Source organism: Patella vulgata, chromosome 3 (assembly GCF_932274485.2).
Source record: "Patella vulgata chromosome 3, xgPatVulg1.2, whole genome shotgun sequence".
NCBI classification, from domain to species: domain Eukaryota; kingdom Metazoa; phylum Mollusca; class Gastropoda; family Patellidae; genus Patella; species Patella vulgata.
In genome coordinates, this window is record NC_065881.2 from 50,756,165 (window position 1) to 50,779,418 (window position 23,254).

General features: G+C 33.9%; 1 protein-coding gene across 2 annotated transcripts in view; it reads right to left on the reverse strand.

Moving 5' to 3' along the window:
• Window positions 1-2,985: 2,985 nt before the first annotated feature.
• Window positions 2,986-23,254, reverse strand: part of LOC126815554 (disintegrin and metalloproteinase domain-containing protein 10) — a 37,152-nt gene continuing 16,883 nt past the window's right edge. The window contains exons 7-18 of one of the 2 annotated variants that reach the window (XM_050541256.2): window positions 22,613-22,759; window positions 21,923-22,118; window positions 21,308-21,480; window positions 20,735-20,933; window positions 17,692-17,845; window positions 16,974-17,069; window positions 14,928-15,012; window positions 12,718-12,826; window positions 12,181-12,324; window positions 11,450-11,589; window positions 7,863-8,066; window positions 2,986-5,565 (exon numbers count right to left, since the gene is read on the reverse strand). In XM_050541256.2, the coding sequence (XP_050397213.2) occupies window positions 5,542-5,565; window positions 7,863-8,066; window positions 11,450-11,589; window positions 12,181-12,324; window positions 12,718-12,826; window positions 14,928-15,012; window positions 16,974-17,069; window positions 17,692-17,845; window positions 20,735-20,933; window positions 21,308-21,480; window positions 21,923-22,118; window positions 22,613-22,759 (1,671 nt within the window). In that variant the 3' untranslated portion in view covers window positions 2,986-5,541. Of the gene's footprint in view, window positions 7,064-7,862; window positions 8,067-11,449; window positions 11,590-12,180; window positions 12,325-12,717; window positions 12,827-14,927; window positions 15,013-16,973; window positions 17,070-17,691; window positions 17,846-20,734; window positions 20,934-21,307; window positions 21,481-21,922; window positions 22,119-22,612; window positions 22,760-23,254 lie in introns of both variants that reach the window. The other variant, XM_050541255.2, reaches the window with a different exon arrangement.

The window sequence follows — 23,254 nt, forward strand, 5'->3', positions numbered from 1 at the left end:
CGGTGTTTTGAAATTATTTTGAGTTTTGCAGACGGGTTTTTGGGAACTCTATTCAAAACACTGTTACAGTAATCGAACCTCAAGATGTGTGTATTGAAAATTAGCAGTAAAATTTGTTTTAAGCGATCGTGGCGTAATGGCAGAACCTATGAAGATCGCAAGTGGTTCTGAAGTTTGGATTTGATGTTGATCAGTGATAGAATCTTTGTTAATGGTCTATTAAAAGTTGATAATGGAGTTTTGACATGACTAATAGTTATTGTTGTCTTTGGTGATCACACACAGATGTCTCTGAAATAAATAACACAGTATTTAGTAATCTTTTGTACCATTGTGTTCTAATTAGCTCTTATTTGTGCCATCAATAATAGTCTACAAACCAAAACAAAGTTTAAGCAGATACATTATGCGCAGATCCTATTCTAATCCTCGCGCAAATAAACTATAGAACCAATGCTGCCTAACTTTTCATTGTCTTTTATAGGGGTAATCTTAATATTTTGGAGTCCGTTATACCTCAGCCATTTGTTTTGAATGCGTATTATACATGTAAAATGTGCATTATTATGAAAAGTTATTCCGATTAGTATGTAAGGTGTTGTAAGAACGTTTATGCTAATCGGAATATCTTCATAGTGTAAGTTGTTCATGTTACATGCATGTGGTTGATATATTAAAAATGGTGGTGGTTGTTGTTTCCAAATACGCCTGATACTTAATTTTGTCGTGCAATTCGGACACGGCTTATCCGTTTCACTGCCCAACTGATGCCATGTTTCTAAACTTTTGAGAAAAGCCGAGTCATTGGGGGAGGGGAATGGTTTTATTGCCACTGCAGTCTTTCCGTCAACAAATTGTTGAACAAAATTACAATCGGGTTGAGAGCAAGAAAATATTTCTGTAGTTTGAAACATGAAAGTGAACTTCGAAATAAATATTTCATATTCACTTCCATACAAATCAACTGATATTTGGCTAGAGTCATGTTTTCCAAAGAAATGATACTTACCCTCAAAATCCAAACCTTTAGAGAGCAACTCAACGCTTTTAAGCAACCTCTGTATTACAGCCTGGTTCGTCTCTTCAAGTTCGAAAGATGAGAAGTCAGTCATAACTTTAAAAAAACATGCCCTGTTACACAAAAATATGGCAAGAAAATTATCAATAGTACAAGTGTTGGACAAATGAATCAATTGATTCCATTCATTTACCCCTCTCCCTCCCCAAGAAGGCAGATTCCCAGTCGACTCCTTAGTAATGAACCCAAAGTCAGATGGAGATGGGTAGTTTGGCATACTTTCTGGAACTGCCGGCACAAGCTTGTTAAGGGGGGTTATGCTGATATGTCGAAAACCGCTAACCGGAAGTGGCCGAAATTTTGGCTAGTTTGAGATATTATTAATGTTATTATAATCTTTAAGTTTTATTGAAATCGGTTGATAATTGTGGTCTGTAGCCGTGCCACATGAAATGTGTGGTAACCTGATATCTCAGAAACCGCTAACCGGAAGGGGCCGAAATTTTGGCTAGTTTGAGATATTATTAATGTTATTATAATCTGTAAGTTTCATTGAACTCGGTTGATAATTGTGGTCTGTAGCCGTGCCACATGAAATATGTGGTAACCTGATATCTCGGAAACCGCTAACCGGAAGTGGCCGAAATTTTGGCTAGTTTGAGATATTAAGACTCTTATTATAATCTGTAAGTTTCATTGAAATCGGTTGATAATTGTGGTCTGTAGCCGTGCCACATGAATTGTGTGGTAACCTGATATCTCCGAAACCGCTAACCGGAAGTGGCCGAAATTTTGGCTAGTTTGAGATATTATTAATGTTATCATAATCTGCAAGTTTCATTGAAATCGGTTGATAATTGGGGTCTGTAGCCGTGCCACATGAAATGTGTGGTAACCTGATATCTCGGAAACCGCTAACCGGAAGTGGCCGAAATTTTGGCTATTTTGAGATATTATTAATGTTATTATAATCTGTAAGTTTCATTGAAATCGGTTGATAATTGTGGTCTGTAGCCGTGCCACATGAATTGTGTGGTAACCTGATATCTCCGAAACCGCTAACCGGAAGTGGCCGAAATTTTGGCTATGCTGAGATATTATTAATGTTATTATAATCTGTAAGTTTCATTGAAATCGGTTGATAATTGTGGTCTGTAGCCGTGCCACATGAATTGTGTGGTAGCCTGATATCTCCGAAACCGCTAACCGGAAGTGGCCGAAATTTTGGCTAGTTTGAGATATTACTAATGTTATAATAATCTGTAAGTTTCATTAAAATCAGTTGATAATTGTGGTCTGTAGCCGTGCCACATGAAATGTGTGGTAACCTGATATCTCGGAAACCGCTAACCGGAAGTGGCCGAAATTTTGGCTAGTTTGAGATATCATTAATGTTATTATAAGCTGTACGTTTCATTGAAATCGGTTGATAATTGTGGTCTGTAGCCGTGCCACATAAAATGTGTGGTAACCTGATATCTCGGAAACCGCTAACCGGAAGTGGCCGAAAGTTTGGCTATTTTGAGATATTATTAATGTTATTATAATCTGTAAGTTTCATTGAAATCGGTTAATAATTGTGGTCTGTAGCCGCAGGGCTATTTTGACATTCTTGCTTACCACATGTGGCAAATAGCCACTGCCATTATTTAGAATATCATTCTGGAAAAGAAGTTTATTGATATTTCCTGTAGCTGACATTATTCGGACCCCCCCCCCCCTTCTTTATTCCAAGGCGATGTTGTCAACACATCAGGTTTGTTGCCCAATTTCTATATGCCATTTCAGTTCCTCTTGGTAGGGTAAAACTAGTTGTATTGTGAATCTTTCACTGCTATAAATTACATATTGATTCCATTATTAATGGAATGATATGGATATTGATCACAGTGCAGTGAAGGGTTATGATGTGAATTCATCAGTACTATGTGTTAATTGTTACCTTCCAAACCCTTTACAAGAACATGTAATGTATAAAACATTTATTCATCATTTAAAAAAAAAATAATGGAACACAGATTTTATGATTGATGTAACTAGACCACTTGTATGATTATCTAGATATAATTACATATGTACTGTAAATAACATGCATTTCAAATCTTCAAAAAATTTCCTTTATAAAGTACACATAATTCATATACATTCAAAAACAATTAGAGAAAAAGTGTGTAAATTATTTAAAGTATATCATGTTCTAAAAATGATCAATAATTTTCAATAAATTTTTTCTTGTTCTGTTTTGAAATCACTTTATATTTACAAATATTTATTTCATGAAAATTTACATACATTATCAATTGTAATATAGAAATTATACCATATTATTTATCTAATGGAAATCATGAGATAATATTTTAGTGGAACAAGATTCAATACAACAGATTTGAAGTGATTTCTTAGTGAGTAATAAAAATATAATAATGACACTGTCTAAGAATATTAAGTAGTGAATCTTGGATAGTAAAATTATGAATATATATTTTTATATACTAAATATAATTATGAAGGAAGTTACGATACTAAGTAATATAATAAAATTAAATAAAAAAGTTATTCTTATTAATTGTTTGTATTGTGGGATACAAATATTTATTTATGGTTTTACCTAGAAATAGTACTTTCCGATCTCAGAAGTTTATAAGTTAAAAGAAAGAAAATACACTGATATATTTTTCCAGAAAAGTTTTAAACAAGATCCTTTCATATTTGAGATTATATCCAAATTTATTTATTAGGAGTTATTTATCCCTTTTTCTAAAATTATTTCATTTTTCTGTGACCTTAGACACTTCACATTTTCATTTAAAATGTATGTTATAACATTTAATAGATTACCTACCTGTCCTCAAGAGAACACATATTTATAGACTGTTTGATACATGTACCATAGGTTCAAGATCAAATTGAATGGGGGGAAAAAGGGCATATCATTTTATTACATCAACAATCAATAAGAATAACTCTTTGATACAAACTTGTTGATAATATTAGTATGACATTAAATTTACATCCCAATACATTATATTATAGGTGAAATTTTATATTTACATCGGATATGTACATATAGAATTTATCATGGTTAAATAGAATTTATAAGCTAAAAAAAACACGTAACCAGTGGTTGCCAGGCAAAATACGCCCACATTTTGCAAGAGATGGATAGAGAACAAGTTTTAAAAATATGTGATTTTTCGTACAATCAGGGGCCATAATCCAAGAAGTTATGGTCTAAAATGCGAAAATACATTTTAACATGATATACCGGAATTTTAAACATTTTTTAAAATTGAATACAAATTGTAACTTTTAGCTTGTCCACAAGATAATGTTACTTTTCGAAAAATCAGGGGTCATAATCCAGGAAGTTACAGTCGGATATCTGCAATTATCGAAAGGAACCAAGATCTTTGTGATATAAACTTTCATCAAACTCGGATCAAAATTGTGGCCTTCAGAGGCTCCATAAACTTGACATACCATACATTTACAATATTTGTGTAAGAGGGTCGGGCAATTTTGTTTCAATTTTCACAAAATTCGAACTCAACCATCATCAGGGTGGTAACAGTGATATATTCAAATGTTTTTTTTAATCGGATAAAAATTGTGACCTCTACAGGAACCACAAGCTAAAAACTCAATTTTTTGTACAATCAAGGGCCATGACTCAGGAAGTTACAATCCGATATGCGGAATTATCGAAAGGAACCAAGATCTTTGGGCTATAAACACGCATTTCAAGTTCCATCAAAATCAGATGAAAATTGTGACCTATGGAGTGAGTGTCCACAAGCTAAAAACGTGATTTTTTGTAGTCAGGGCCCATGGGTCATAATGCATGAAGTTTCGATCCAATACATGCCAATATCGAAAGGAACCAAGATCTTTTGGAGATAAACTTATATTTCAAGTTTCGTCAAAATCGGATAAGAATTGTGACCTGTAGAGTTTCCACAAATTGTGGACGTCCAGAGGTCCGTACAGCCAGAGCGACAACAATATACGTCCACATGAAAATGTGGGCGTATAAAAATTCATATTTAAAAAGAAAAAAAAAAATTGTTCAAAGAAATTCAAATGAAATTTGGTAAAATAATCTGTAAGCATAAATTATATCTTCTGTAACATTAAGGGTAATTGATATTGGTTATGAAAAGTATGAACACATCTTGAAGCTGATGAATGGCGAATGCAAATCAAAAGAGACTTTAAAATAAAACGAACAAAATATCACAATAATCATTGAGTAACCTATTCAAATATATAACCTGATGTTGGTTACCTCTATTTTTTCAATTATTTTTACAAGGTAAAATTTCTCAGAACTAATGTGTAAATATGAAAAAAATTAATTAACACCTACTAAAACCAGTGACAAAAAAATTAGCGTAGATCATTATATATCAATTTCTGAGCCCTCTTAACTTGAGCATCTAAAACATTAGCTCTATGAAACAACAGCAGGTATGATTATATGGTAAAGGCCATACAAATATGAATTAGGAATGAGCAAAGGTGATTCAAAGAAAACTTACATTGGACCCCTGAAAAAAATGGAAAAATTCTCTGTGGTTAAATATTGACATACTACAAATACATAAATATATAAGGCATTATTATATAACATTAGGGTCCAATTTATAAATAATCTTATATGATCAACAAAACACTTTGAATCTTTCCTTCTGCACATCACTATAGCTGTTAATACTTTACGGTTTTTGCAAGTTAACATAAAATTTATTACCACTTTCTGCACTTTAATGCAATATTTCTTTCTAATTTAAAATAAATCAAATGGAAAACGACATACAAAAAAACGCAAAGAATCTTCAAAAATCATTAAACCTAATTTTTCAAAAATGTATTCCCCTACTCTCAATTTATCTTAATTGATAATAATCATTAATGATTTTTCAGCATTAATTAAGTATGTACACATGTATTTCTAATAAATAACACTGTCACAGAGTTTAAGATATCTGCAAAATTTAAAGTAGCAGAAAAAAAAGAAAGCTAACCAATCCTAATTAAAATTTTGTAACAGTTTTCACAGTTTTTCAAGAACCAGCTTGATACCAATATAGAAAAATAGACTTTTTCAAAACAAATTATTGCCAAGAATATTTCTTTTCCAACTGATCACTACCACATTAGAGTTACTGCCCTTTGTTGCCAAACCAACTGGGCCCTGTTTCCCTAAATCTTAACTAAAGATAAAATCCAAATTTTAGTAGCCTTAACATATACCAATTTCTTGACCAGCACATTTTCAGCAATCTCAAATCAATAACATTATTCAAATATTAATTTGAATTACAATGTCTGCTAAGTGCATCATTCACCAACCAGCAGTATGATTACTCCTCTAGTAACAAAGTTGTATTTGTGATACCGAAAAACATAATAAAAATTCTGGTATTGTAGAGCGCTCATAGTAAGTGAGACAATCATGTTTGGTACTTTACCAGGCAGTTTGGATATGGCAATAACTTGAACTTCAAGATAAACAAATCCCTTCACTATAAGCTAACAAACCATAATAGCAGAATTACAGAGTTCTTTACTGATTCTCTCATAAAGGGTTTCATTAAGTGATCTGTGTGAAAAATGGACTATGTTGAATATGAATGTTTAAAAGATTTCTTGTGACTGCAACAATAGATTAAACATAATATAAATCTATTCAATACTGACAAACAGGTCAGTTAACAAGTTTCTCATCTTTTTCTGATATATATATTTATAAAATAAAGAATTACAAAAACAGAATTGAGTTATTCATATTCAACATAGTGGAACACATTAAAATGGCTGCCTTGTGTGGCTGAACATAGATTAGATAATGTATAAAATAGAACAGAAGTGTTTAATTTATCTCAGTGTTTGCTCTAGGCAGAAAGGTTCAAGGTTTATAATTATATATTATATGTTTTGCATCTCTAAATCTCCCCTTCCTCTTTTTCCACCATTGTTGTATCTGGGTCCTTTACCGTGAGGTGGACCACCTGTGGACGGACCTGTGTAAGGTGGTGGAGGGTCCTTTAATACACAAAATATAGTATTATACCATAAATAGCATCTTCACACTGTTTTGTACTATTGGATTCAGTGTTTCTCCAAACATACATTTTATTGAAGGATTGATCATTGGTTATACTCTCCACTGATATTTTTTTTTTTTAAAATGATTAACTAACACCACTATAACAATTTACAAATAAAGGCATTTACAAATAAAGGCATTTTTGACGCAAAATTGTGAACTTAACAGTCGACTTAATACCTTTAAAGCTATTAAGTTATTTAACGTCCGCTTCCACCGAAGTTATATCGCAGACAAGTTATCAGATTTGATTTGGGGTGTTATATACTATTAGGATATGCGACACATAGTCATAAGACTAGTTCCTACGTGTTGTTGGCAAACATCAAGGAGACTGAAATGTCCGACAATAGAGAAATCACGGGTTAATCACATAGATTAAGTTTATAATCACACTTGTTGGATTGATATATAGTCCAACAAAGGAGAAGCAATGACCTCTGTTAAGGAATTTTATTGATAAATTGTCGGACAAAGGATTAAGTCAGCCAATCAAGGTAAGTTAAGTAGGTGTATAGGCGGTAAAACACGATAAATACGTTGATCACTTATACCTAATCAATCCAGCCTAATATACCAAGTACAGTCAAATAAATTTGGAAAATTGAATATCATTCGCCATATCTTGATGTCCGATTGGGCATATTTATGGTTGGATGTTTGGGAAATAGCTTAGGACATGTCCGGAACATACGGGCGAAATAGCATTACTGATTCTTATATACTTGTACTTACAAACTGTGGATTTGATGCTGCTGACCGAGATGGTTTATTTCCTTGCGGACCTCCACCTTGATTACGTCGTCTGGGTAATGTAAGTTTACGAGCTGCCGATTTTCTAGGATTGCTACTTGGTGTGTGAACTGCACAAATCTTAATAAAAACGCCCATTACTACAACTAAACCTATAGCCATTAACAATACAGCCCACCAATATTCCTGTCAAATAAAGTATATACAATAAATACCAAATATAAATAAACTATTTACCATGTTACAAAACAATAACCAGTTCAGTAGACTTGTTTTCAATAACTGGTGAAATAGTGATCTTTTTATAAGCAACATGTGTTTTCTATGTATGGACCATTTTGAGTGACAGCTGACATAATGCTAAGACTCCCAGGGAGCTCCTCTGTGATCATCAGCCAGTCATTGAGATCTAGCGTAGAGCTTGGAGCCACCCCTACATTCACGCCTATTCCAGAAATATCGCTAGTAACAGTAGTCACATTATGTGTTAATTGAGTTATAAAATATGATGTCAAATACCATTGGCCATTATTTCCCCAGTAGATACTTTATAAATTGAGAACTTTTATATTTTGCATGTAAGATAACTGATCAAACTAGATTTTTTGTACTTATAGCAAGTAGTTATTATATACACATTACGGCAAGTTCAAATCAATCCGGTTAAAATTATTCGATATATTAACATTTAAAGGAGCTAAATCGCTAATATTTGGGACCTATAAATTGACCCAAATGGGTTGCAAGGCATATAATAATGTAATACTAATCTGATTGTATATGAACTGATTTACATTCAATTGTTTCCACTTTGACTCTTAATTTCAAATCAGTTATGTCCAGCGAAATACGGCATGAGTCTCAACCGAATGGAAATTTCTAGCATCTGGTTATTCCAGTCTATTGCGCATGCTCTCCAATTAAGATGGCGGCACCGTTTGACACGAGTTGTGGAATATGTCTAGCCTCGTTCTTTCTGGACACTTGTTACAAATGCTGCTGAAACGCACTATGGTACACGATTCGTGTACCAATGGTAAAATGTTTAGTCTGCGCCATACGGTCCATTATTTTCATTCAATTTGCACAACTGGTTGAAAACTGAGCTATCGCCGTCATTTAAAAGTATTTTATATCTGAAACCAAATTTCTCAATTGATCGTTCAAACATTTTTAAGGTGGCAACAGTTACCATGCTCTTTGCGGAGCCATGATGATTTATTTGGCAGACAGGTCTGTGAGCAGTATGCCAAGTTATATGTTCTTCAGAAGATCTGTCCATTTTGTTTTGGGAACATAATATGCAGAAGTTTGACATAACCTAAGAATCTATAACTAAATTTGTTAATAAATCAACAATAGCCACTACTTCATAATGAGAACTGAATCCTCTTTTATGCCATGTGCCGTCACTGGAAACAACAATATTTTTAATTTTATCATCAGCTATACAAGGATCAGATTGACCATATGCAAGATGTATATTTTGTTTAACATCTTCAAGATGATGGTCAAGGGAGGAGAGGCTAGCATCCCCTATGGCTTTGGTACCTTACGAAAGACTTCTTTCTCCAAAGAACATGGAAAATCCATGACTTGGGCAAATGTGTCAAGAGAGCTCTTCCCACACCCCATCTCCTTCATGGCTAGAACAACTCTCCTGTTGACGAAATGAGCACCCTTCTTCTCAGTTTTAGTGGGTACTTGCCCCAGCGATTGCTCGAAAATACTGCAATATAGATTAAATATGCTTGAAAGGCCAATAAAATTATTATCCTCATGTAAAACCACATTACTGCTGTGCCATGTAGGACAGCATAAGTTTGAAATTAACGACTGCAATAAGTCAATAAGCCGCCGTGTGTAAATTTACACCTGAACTATTAATAGCATTACTACTTGTACTGGTACTAGGTGTAGGTCTAGCAGTAGCAGACAAATTTTCATCATCATCATTCAGTATAGCCTAACCTGGAGGGTTGCTGGTTTCTGATTGGACAAACTAACACCTGACCTTTTTGACTGACCTATCAAATAATGTGGTCTAAAAATAATGTGGTCTAAAAATAACCTTATTAGGTTTTCAAAACCAGTTCTGGTAGGTATAGGCTGGCATGCTATTTTTATCTCTATGTGAGGGGATTGATTCAAGGCACCCCAAAAACATCATTTCCTTTCAATAGGGGAAGTCCCAAGCTTTATAACGGTATCAAACATGACAGATGTTTACAATTTGGAAGCCAAGTATTTCGCGTGAAAATACCTATTGTTTTTAAATTTATATCAACAGAAAGGAGAGATCATTCAGAACCAAAATTTGTGGAAATATACAAGAATTTTTTGAAAAAAATGACTGATGTGTTCTTAAATAGTGTATGTGACAGATAATCATGAAACCTCAAAAACGATTTTTATTATGAAATTCAACATATGAAGTGCGAACGACAGCCTTAAGCAGATTGGTGTGAATTTGCCGTAAAGTGGATATAGTAATCATTGTCTATACATACTGACCGAAAAATTTTCTCGCCCATCTTATGTGCCCTTTAAGATACTTAAAGATACATTATGTAAGATTTAGATAGAGCTAGCCATTCTTGCTATAATAGTTCGAAAATAGATCATGTAAAATGAATAATTTGAAAATTTCATCCAAATTACTCTATTGCGAGCGAAGATATTAGCCTTTGAAGGTTTGACAAGACGTGTGCAATAATTTCAACCACCTGCAATAGGCAGATTTAGCTCTTGCAAAATGTATGTTTAAAAAACACCAATAAAATGCTATTGATGTCATAATGAAATGAATAGACATGTACCAGTAATCATGTTGTATAACTACCTACTACTGAGTTTAATTAATTGGAAATTGTAATCCCAAACCTGGTTCATAGATCATCTCAAAGCTGTCTATTCATTCCGGTGGGACAAAAAAACTGAGGTCCTGTGAATACATTGGCATGCACATAAAAGATCCATGGCACTTGGAGTTTGATATAAGAGTAGGCCATAGCGCCGCTGCCTGGGCAAAATTTCCCTCATAGCACACTGTATGGCATATGCTCGTCTTCATTAGCCCATATACAGGTCACAATTCTAAGAAATACAATGTACATGTCATGTTAACAACATTACTTAGTTAATGCTGACCAACCAGGGGTATTGTTGTGTACATGTATATATTGCCTTGCTATATTTTCATATTTTATCATTGCTCGATAATGACTAGAGAAACCTAGTCGAAACATCGCTCAGTCATAAGCAGAAATTGTATTCTATAGAATTGTGCCATTGAAACAATTAAATAGCCCAGTCAGAGCAGAACAGTAGGACATTAAACCCATTTTATTCCATTTGCAACATCATGCAAATGGTTGCATATTTTAGGTGATTTGAGTTTAGTCCGTTTAATCAAAATGAAATGAGAACATGCAACTTTTATAGCTCTAGAGTAAAATGACACATGTATGATTTATGTTAGGGACGAATTGACTACTACAGGCAGCTATCCTATAATCGCATACAAAATCTTCATATTTTAAAATGATTATTAAAGATTAAAAGTTTACCTCTATCCATTCTTTTATAGTTTGTAATGTTTGAGGATTAAATATAAGATTTTTTAATCTGGCAAGTGGTCCCTCTGCATCAACACCTCTACAACGATGGAAGACGTCACAATATCCCCGGAAATTATCACAAGGAGAACCTGAAAAATTAACATGAAACTTGCACAACCATTACAAAGAGAATCATCTCACGAATGTAAGTGTTTTACATATATGATAGCAAAGAAAATATTAATGTCTGAAAGGGCAACAAGTCAGATTAATTCAAATCTAATCAAGCAAGTCTGAGCATTAAAACAAATGACTTGTATTACGAATGGTCTTACTTTACAGAACAGAGAGAGAGAGAGAGAGATGAGGTTTAACTATGTCATTTCGGGACTAACATATGGTTTAATTTTATTTCAATAATTTGCTTGCGCGTAGGGGTCTTTAGAAGTTGGAGGAAACCGGAGGACCCAGAGAAAACCCACGAGGTTGGACAGGTGTCCCTACTCCTAGTCACATACAACTGGGGATTCAAGAACAGATAGCAGACTTATTATTACTTTATTTACATTAGACACATAAATAGAAAAAAATACAAAGGTCAAATATTAAAATTGATTTAAATCATTTTCTAACCACTATGTTTTTAGTAGTTATAATAAAATGTACAGAAAAATACTTTTATACAGACAGATGAACAGAGGTGACAACAATATACGACCCATATAAAAGATAATCATTACCTGCTGGTAATTGTACAGCTTTTCCAGTAGTCTCAGCATTTTTACTTTCTATTTCACTTAATAAGTCCAGAAATTCTTCATTTCCTGGTTTTGACAATGCATCTGTGTTCTTGGAACTTATACATTCTTCTGTGCCTTTTTTTTCTGAAAATTAATATATACATATTGTGTTTGAAGATGCTTATAAATAATATATCAAATATTATTCAATAAACAGCCAGTTGAATATTTGGAAACAGGAACTGACAAATTCAAGGCTAACAGGAAGTTCTTTTGTTTGACAGGTAGTAAGTAAAACTATATGTTGTTGGCGACAAGTGGACTATGTTTTAATTAATGTTCAGTAAATTGACATCAATTTTAGAGTATTTCTATAATTAAAAGTGACCGGTTAGTTACTGAAGTATGACAAGTATGAAAAAAGTTTGTGGAATGCAAATTTTGACACTTACCATCAGATTATTTTATAGGGAACAGTTCTAAAACGGACACAGCAAAGGCTTTAAAATGTTGGTAACACCTATAAATTTTACTTACTACACGCTATAAAACATAAGTCTTCTCTAGATGGACCAGTTCCATCCTCACTAGCCGTTAAGAAACATTCTTCCCAATTTATCTTCAAGCATACTGAACCTCGGCATTCCTATAAAACAAAATGAAATGATATGGATTTTAATATCCTACTTTACCACACCAAATAGGCTAATCAAGACAGTCCTTAATAAGCCAACAGGCCGATGTTCCCCACCAAAATCCCAAAATAAATAGATGACACATAATGATTTGCACATATATCTTTTGCAAAGGTATTGAGCAATCAAACTGATTATCTATACTTAATCTAAGCATAAAATGTTCACGATCAAACTTAGTCAAGGTTTTGAAGTACCTGGTAGTGAAACTATATACACTAAGTTTCATCACTCTCCAATGAAATTGCTTATCTCTGCTTACCCTAAGCAGAAAATGCCCATCTTCGAACTCCATCAAGGCATTTACCTAATGAACACCTACACCTAGTTTGAACGTTCTAGCTCAATTAGAAGGAGAGTTATTGTGTTCCAAAGTCTCGGGCAATCAAATTGCTTATCGCTCTGCTTACCCTGAGCAGAAAATGCTCATTATCGAATTTAGTCAAGGTATTGATGTAATGAAACTATACACCAAGTTTCATCACTCTCACTTAATTACAACTAAAGTTATCTTGTCCCAAAGCATTAACCAATCGAATTGATTATCTCTGCTTACCCTAAGCAGAAAATGCTCATCTTCGAACTCCATCAAGGCATTGACCTAATAACACATACACCAAGTTTGAACATTCTAGCTCAATAAGAAAGAGTTATTGTGTCCAAAAAAGTGTGATGGACAGGCAGAAGGACAGACGGACGAACCCATTTTAATAGTCCCCTGCTTTCTTCAAAAGGAGGGGGACAAAAATTGTGACCTCTAGAGGGACCACAAGCTAACAACACGATTTTCCGTACAATCAGGGGCCATAATAAAGGAAGTTACGATCCGATATGCTCAAATATCGAAAGGAAACAAGATAGTTGGGTTATAAACATGCACTTCAAGTTTCATCAAAATCGGATCAAAATTGTTCACAAGCTAAAAACGTGATTTTCGTACAATCAGGGGACAAACCAAACCTATGTTTCAAGTTTTCGTCAAAATTGGATAAGAATTGTGGCCTGTAGAGTGTCCACACACAAATTGTGGACAGACATTCGAACGGACAGGGACAACGACAATATACGTCCACATGAAGCTGTTGATTGTAAACGTTCATTGTAAAGGTCTTGTGTCAAGAATTAAAACTTGTAAGCAAATTGACTACGACTTCATCTTGCGAACAAAATTGATCTAAAAACTAAGGCTTATACCAATACTTGAAATAACACATGATCAGATCAACTCAATTCAATACTTTATTCTAAACCTTTCTTACTCGGGCCTTCACATAAAAGGAGCGCGATCGCTCTCGATCTCCTGGACGTGCCTGGATGTCAGTCGAGGTGCGCTTTTTATGTCTAAATTGACTCCCCTCAAATAAAATAATCAGGAAAAATGTACCGGTAATGAAAAATACTGTCAATATCAACAATCAACTTACTTGTCGGCAATAATAACAGTCATACCTTAGTGAGAATCGGCCATAATCCAAGTAATTAGCACATTTAAAGGTAATTTTGATAATTTGGTAAAAAAACAAGCGTGCTGGTTATTCATAACAGGTCCAGTAAGTTTCCTTTGTAATAAGCCATGTGGCGAATGAATACATCTCGCTCGGCATGGATTACTATTATGAATCTCGGGATTCGCGCCCTGTCTTCGACGATCGATCTGTACAAATTCCAGGTAGATATTAAAATAATAATTGGATAATACATTTTATGGTTTCACTGACCCGTTGTTAAATTCAAATAGTCATTGAATAATCCCTGATAGAACACCGGATATACCGAGAAAAGACATTAATAATATATTCTTCCGTCAGGATCTCCAATGCTTTCCAATTCCTGATAACACATGACACGCATTACTAGATTTAGTTTTAAATAGCGTTTTAGATTTATTCATTTTTATTTTATACACATGCTGACAGGGAGTTATTTTTTAAAATACTGTCCTCATTATTTAAGACTATGGCATAGTCGTACGGAATTTTATTTTATATAAAGCAAATTCAATTATGGTTGTCATGTATCTATATTTTATACAAAAATATTAACTGAACTTACCCCATCTAAACAAACTTGAGAGTAAGAATTACAGAGAGTATTGTTGGGCTCTTTTGTTGGAGCTGGACAGTTCTCAGATAAACCAGTGAATTAGTTAAGGATAACTCATCATATCATTTTCAGTGTATGTACAACTACACACTAATCATAACTTTAAAACTATATCCAAACTAAAGATAATATAGACTGCCAGGCAACAAAACATAAACCCACAGCAGCTAAGTCGTCCGGGCAGTCAACAAGTGTTGTCGCATTTTTTCTCTTTTGTCAGTAATGAGAACATTTACAACACATGAAAATCTAAATACAAGTAATAACCCATGAAGTAACTATCAGCAATAATTAGAATTTGTTTCGATTGTGTGTCCTATGACCTTAAACAATTTATATTAACTTAAGCCTCTAGAGCATCCTCAAGATTTTTCAAAGTGTTCAAGGCCCATAACTATCAGAAATTATCAGAAATCTATGAAAATCAATAGTCTTCTTCGTCACATGGCCTTAAACACAAATCATTACAATTTGTTTAGCCCATGCTAACGTTTAGTATACAAAACATTCAATATCATGGATAACTTTCAAATTATCAAAAACCATTGAAAATCAATATACTTGTTTGTTTCAAGACCTTAAACTCTGTGTATCAAGCCAAAGTCATACGAAACGATTATATCGTCATTGGGGAGTCAAAAGGTCGTATCTGGCATATTTAGCGAAATTCACTTTTTTGTTTCTTCAGAATGAGGATTTTCTTGCGCATCTTTTCATCTAGTTGTCGTATTTCTAAGCTGATAAAAAGAGGTTTTATAGATATTGTATCAAAATGTCGTATATGGGGTGTTCCAAAAAAACAAAAAAATATTAAGAGTGAAAATGTCGTATTTTTAAAAAAAAAAAATCAACTTTGTGTCTAACCAAAGTATTACAAGCAAACGAAATGTAGCCAGTATTGTTTTATAGTTAAATATGTGTTATAGAAATTATTGTTGAGCTGTCTACTGTGTGAATTCTATGAAACTGAAGAAGGTAAAGGTGAATATTTTCCTGAGATACGTCTTTGCTGTATAAAACTGCAAATAACTAGCTTTCACTCTTTATTTCTGCACTAAATGTTGAGCTTGATACGTGCGGATAGATACATATTGTTTTAAGGGCTACATACACTTTGTACAGAAATATTAAGAAAAGCTTCAGAAATATAATATTTTACATACAACATTTTGACGTGACTGTTTTATTAGACATTTTGATTCTTAACCTGTGTTGTTTTTTGGCTCTCCTGGACAATTTTGCAAAATCCATATATGACCTTTTGACCCCCCACCGACAATATATAGGCGTAAACCATTGTATAAATATAAAATCAATCAGATCATAACTGTGATCATAAAGCATCCGCAAGATTTTTCAAAATGATCAAGGGCCATAAATCTGGCAGTAATAATCGGAATCGTTGAAAAAAAATAGGATTTTTGTGTATAAATTTAAAGTCAATCGGATTAGGCTCTAGAGTGTCCACAAAATGATCAAGGGCCATAACTGGCAGTAATTATTGGAAATCGCTGAAAATCAATCGGATTCTTCTTCTCATGACCTTAAACACTGTGTATCATTTTAAAGTCAATTTGATATTATCTTTAGCCCTGATAGCATCCACAAGATTTTTCATAGTGATCAAGGGCCATAAGCCTGGCAGTAATTATCGAAAATTGTTGAAAATCAATAGGATTTTTCGTCTCATGACCTTAAACACTGCGTATATATTTAAAGTCAATCAGATATTAACTTTAGCTCTAGAACGTCCACAAGATTTTTCAAAGTGATAAAGGACCATAACTCTGGCAGTAATTATTGGAAATCGTTAAAATCAATAGGCTTCTTTGTCTCATGACCTTAAATACTGTGTAAAAATTTAAAGTCAATCAGATATTAACGTTAGCCTCTAGAGTGTCCACAAGCAATTGTGGACGCCGGATGGATGGACAGATTGATGGTGGCGACGACCAGATACAACCACATTTCATTGTGGGTGTATAAAAAGGATATTTGCATTTTGATTCAGATGTACAGTCATCTTTATTTCTACACACAACATCGGTTATATGATGACATGATTCATTACAACATGGTCCGGCTGTAGGACTAAAATTACAAAATATTATACAAAACATACATATAAAATATTTCTACTGTAGAATGCTTTAGCCACAATAATTATTGTCCTATTTGCTTAATCTGCCTATTGAATATCAAAAATGAACAGTACTTACTTCTTGAAATTTCAAGCAGATTGGACGATAACTTATTTTGTTCAAGCGTTCACAAGATTTAATAAGCTAAACAAGGGTTATACTCATAACCCTAAAATTAATGAATTGAAATTGTTGAAATACAGTAAGATTCAGTTTTTCAGTTCATCTTAACATTAATAAGACTAACAATGCATATACATTTCAGTCAGATTGGGTGGTAACTTTTACTGTTATATCCTTCACAAGATTTTACAGGGGAAACAACTATTATCAGAAATTGCAGAAAATTCAATGGGATTCTTTGCGTCACTAATGTCAACAATATGCATAACTTTAGAAAGATGAGATGATTATATACGACCACATTTCCACATGCAACTACAAATATTCATTCAAATGAGAAAACAGCACAATTTTTATAATACTTAGACAAAAGTTATTCAACTTAGACATTTCTAATTACCAAAAGGCACAACTATTTTGAAAGGTTTACCTCTAGTCACGAAACATACCTGCAGACTTTGCCTTCTTTTAATTGACATTCTGTTGCACTATTGTTGGTACCTTTAGCAATACAACACTCATCTGCACAATCATTGGCATAACCACAATCACATTGTTCACCAGGTTCAACAAGACCATTTCCACAAAATGCTGCATTACTTTCTGAAAAAAACACATTCCAAAACACATTACAAGATATCAGAGGAAGGGGGGGGGGGGTAGAAAAGGAGAGAATAACAACTACAAATCGAGCAGCCAGACCATTTCCACAAAATGCTGCATTACTCTCTGAAAATAACACATCCAAGACACATTACCAGATATCAGAGGGAGAAGTGGGGGGAAACAGAAAATAAAGATAGGTTGCCAGGCAACGAAACATACGCCCACAGCAGCTATATCGTCCGGCCAGTCAACAAGAGTTGTCGCATATTTTTACTTTTTTCGGTAATGAAACATTTATAATACATTAAAATTTGATTAAGAGTAGCAACTCATTAAGTAATTATCAGAAAACCATTAGAATTTGTTTGGTTTTTATAAAGTTCTGCCCCATGCTAACGTTTAGTATATGACACTTTTAACATCATGGACTTAGCTGTTCAAGTCATAAAGATTCATTGAAAAAACAAAAAACATGTTCGTCTCAAGACCTTAAACTCTGTGTATCAATCTGAAGTCAATCGGATGATTACTTTAGCCTCTAGAGCGTCCACAAGATTTTTCAAAGTGATCAAGGGCCATAACTCTGGCAGTAATTATCGGAAATTGCTGAAAATCAATAGGCTTCTTCGTCTCATGACCTTAAACACTGTATAAATTTAAAGTCAATCAGATATTAACTTTAGCCTCTAGAGCGTCCACAAGATTTTTCAAAGTGATCAAGGGCCATAACTCTGGCAGTAATTAATGGAAATCGCTGAAAATCTATAGGCTTCTTCGTCTCATGACCTTAAACACTGTGTATAAATTTAAAGTCAATCGGATATTAACTTTGACTTCTAGAGCGTCCACAAGATTTTTTGAAGTGATCAATAGGCTTCTTCGTCTCTTGTCTTGACCTTAAATACTGTGTATAAATTTGAAGTAAATCGGATATTAACTTTGACCTTTAGAGCGTCCAAAAGATTTTTTGAAGTGATCAAGGGTCATAACTCTGGCAGTAATTATCGAAAACCGCTGAAAATCAATAGGATTCTTCGTCTCATGACCTTAAACACTGTGTATAAATTTAAAGTCAATCGGATATTAACTTTGGCCTATAGAGTGTCCACAAGCAATTGTGGACGCCGGACGGACGGGGGAGACAACAATATACGACCACATTTCAACAACTACAAACATAGCAGCCAGAGAAAAATCATTCAGCCAACAAACCTCCTTGACGCAATATGAAGAGATGGTGTTGAGAGAGAGAGAGAAATAGGGTTTAACATTCACTCGACACAAACTAGGTCATTTTGGAACTAACATATGGTTTAATTTTATTGCAATAATTCACTTGCGCGTAGGGGTCTTTAGCAGTGGGAGGAAACCGGAGGACCCGGAGAAAACCCACGAGGTTGGACAGGCAACCCTACTCCTTGTCACGTAAAACCGGGGATTCGAAACTAAGCCAATTGACCCAATGACAGACTTTATGATACAGCGCACATGTGCTAACCATTCGGCCATCCTACCCTCCGAGATGGTGTTGAAGTGTTGAAATTAAACCAGCGGCTGCCAGGCACATTTTGCAAGAGATGGATAGAGAACAAGCTAAAAACAAACACGATATTTTGTACAATCAGGGGCAATAATCCAGAAAGTTATGGCCTGAAATGTGCAAATATCAAAAGGGACTAAGATCTTTGGGATATAAAGATATGTTTTAAGTTTCATCAAAATCGGATAAAAATTGTGACCTCAAGAGGGTTCACAACCTTCGTATTACACACTTCTACACAATTTGAGTACAAAGAGCGGCCATTTTGTCAGGTAGTTTCATTTTAATTTTCCCGAAATTTGAATTCAACCTTCAATATTGGTTAATGGTGATGTATTTAAACAGTTTTTAAAATCAGAAAAAAATTGTGACCTCTAGAGAATACGGAAGCTAAAAATGTGATTTTTCAAACAATCAGGGGCCATAATCCAGGAAGTTAAGTTCGGGTATCCGCGATCATCAAAAGGAACCAAGATCTTAGTGTGTAATGGTGATATATTCACACGTTTTCTTTAAATCTGATAAAAATTGTGACCTCTACAGGGACCACAAGCTAAAAACGTGATTTTTTGTTCAATCAAGGGCCATATTTCAGGAAGTTACAATCCGATATGCGCGAATATCGAAAGGAACCAATCTTTGGGTTATAAACATGTATTTCGAGTTTCATCGAAATCGGGGCCATAATTCAGGAAGTTATGGTCTGATATGCGCGAATATCGAAAGGAACCGAGATCTGTGGGTTATAAACATACATTATAAGCATAAACATACAGTTTTTGTACAATCAGGGGCCATAATCCATGGAGTTACATGCCATGCCAATATCGAAAGGAACCAAGATCTTAGGGTGATAAACCTATATTTCAAGTTGTGACCTGTAGAGTGTTCACAAACAATTTTGGACGGACGGACAGGGGCGACAACAATATACGTCCACATGAAAATGTGGGCGTTTAAAAATGTACAAAACATTTGCTTAAGAAATATTTGGTTGATTACCCTGGGGTCGATAAGGGAAATAATTAAAGGATCTAGGCCAATAACTATGAGAAAAACATCCATTCAATATCTAACAATAATGAAAAAAAAAGAAAATATGCTGCAAGACTCATTTAAAGCCGCAATTAGTCTGTGCAAATCAGAATATTTGTATTTTGTCCTCCTTAATCAGCTTAATTAATAATACAGTATGTTTTAGCTCCATACAAAGACTGGCCATGCTTGGATTTTGTAAATTAAAATAACAATACTGCTACTTTAAGATTGACATACTATGCATGAAAATGAGAAATAACCATTGGCATTTTATGCTTACACAATATGAATCAAATGTATATACTTACTATCAAAGCAATTAATTTTTCCATATCTTTCATTGCGTACTGCATCTAAGACTCGTGTTATATTATCTTTACTGCACACAGAGAAATAATCATTGTTCTTTTTGTCTCCCATAGTAGCACTAGCAAACATTATATAGTTTCCATTAGACGCATCTGGATTATTTGTTCCATATGGTGCACACTCTGGACCACTATCATGCTGTCAAATAAATGTTTCACAATTCAAGATCATTTGCATCTGTCAAAGATTAAAGTCTTGCAGCAGACACCACGAGAATAAAATTCAGTAATATGGACGACTTCTGGAGATGCAAGTGACAGACTCTTTATACTATATATCTCAAAATGTCCGCTTTTCATTCAGTGGTATATTTTTACATATATAATTCCACCCCAAGAAATAAAGCCCCAAATGTGCACCCAATTAGGGATGATTAAATTTTCAATTAAGTTTGTGCTATTTTGTACTTTTAGTTTTGTGTTCTTGATTTTCCAATAGTCAACTGTGGTTGAATCCTTAAATTAGATCTAATCAGGTTAAATCAAATGAAACCCTTAACAGTTACTACTTACAGGTGATCCAAAATTATGTCCGACTTCATGAGCAAATGTAAGATGTGAGACTCTAGAGGGTACTGGTTTACCATAGTTCACAATTGTTACAATGCCTGTATTTAAACTTTTACCAACTTTACTATTTCCTTCTGGATAATCTTTATACTTTTCACAGATACCTCCTGCCGCTCCTGAAACACATAGTAAACATACCCTGATTTCCATTCATGGAAAACTATAAATAATAAGATAGTCACATCGTTTCTTCCACCTGCAGCTATCTCTCTTATTCAGCAGTGTTGGCTATTTAAAGTTCACACAGTGGTTCAATTTTACTTATTGTACTTGTTAACAATCGACTAACATAAAATCACTAACACTAAAAAATAATTTAACATGTATCATGGTGGATACAGTATACTCTTCACAAAACCCGAAGTATCCCAATGCTTAATGATCATTAAGATGTCTTAAAAAAAGATTTGATTAAATATAAACTTTTGTGAAAACAATTGCACAATAAAGACATGTTCAAATAAAAAGGTGCTACAAAAATATTGTAGCTTTTTAAGTAGTGTAAAGGATCATTTCTCATAAAATCTCTAAAGAACAAGCAACCAAATAATAGCTTACTTGTTTCTGATCCAACCCAAGCTAATCCAAGAGTTCCCTGTATAAAATCTCTATATGTAAATACATAGGCCAAACAGAATTCATCATGCTTATCCAGCGAATTCAGATTTAAGAAATTACTGACATCAATGTTTTCATTACAAAATGCACTTCTCTTGCTTGCATCTCCACAATTTTCTCCAGTAGTTGTCATAATCTGCAAGAAAAATATACAAATCCAATGTACAATGGAGCAAATTTTGAAGAGGAGATATTTTAAAATGACAGATGGAATTGAAATAAAATACATTATAAACATTTAAATGTGATCAACTCTGGATAAATGTTTAAGACCTCAGAAATGTTTACCAATTTTCTGTTCAGAGGGTATTTGTCACTAGGATCATCTATTAAAGAGATCGTATCTTGTTTGTGGCAGAATCAAGTAACTGAAACTTTGACATTCACTTGGACACATGGAACATCAATTATTTTTATTACAAAAGGCTTTATTAGTGAACTTTATATTTTGAATTGTCTCATGTACTCATTTAGTCAGAGATGACCATAATCAAAACAAACATATCACTATTATTGCCAAGGACATTCAATTCTATAGTTTTTTTTAAACAATATGAACTAAAATTTGAATCTATAGAGTGGGATAAACCTTAATGTTTAAACAATATTCCTTTTTATCCATATACTTACTGTTGTTCGCTGTACTAAGAAATTGACACCTTCCCAAACTATGTTTTGATCATACGTTGAAAATGATGTTCGTGAATAGATATCTTTTATAGCAGCAACATGGCTAGTAAAAAATGCTAAAATCTCTTCTTTAACTCTAGCATCCGTCTATAACAAATTAAACAAGCCAACAGTGAGGCTGATGTCCCCCGCCGAAATCCCAAAATAAATAGATGACACATACTAATTAATCACACATTTTTTTTTTCAAAAGTATCGAGAAATCAAACTATACAATATGTTTCATCACTCTCTATCAGAAAGAATCAAATTTATCTTGTCCCAAAGCATCGACCAATGAAATTGATTAGCTCTGCTCAGGGCTCTATAAAAGTTGAGTGTGCCTGCGCACACACTTGAAAATGTGCCTGCAGGGTCATACTGAAACACAGGGATGTAGCCAGGATTTGGCGAGTGGTGTTAAAACATATTTGTCGAGCGGAGCAAGGCCAAAAAACTTTTGGGAGGGGGGCGTGGTCTTTTATGAAAATTAAACCCTTCTTGGTGTATTTTCAGAGCATCTGCTGCCTTTTGTATTTGGTTCAGTGCAAATCAAATTTCCATTTATATATTCAAATTTTACCAAATTCACTTAATTTTCAT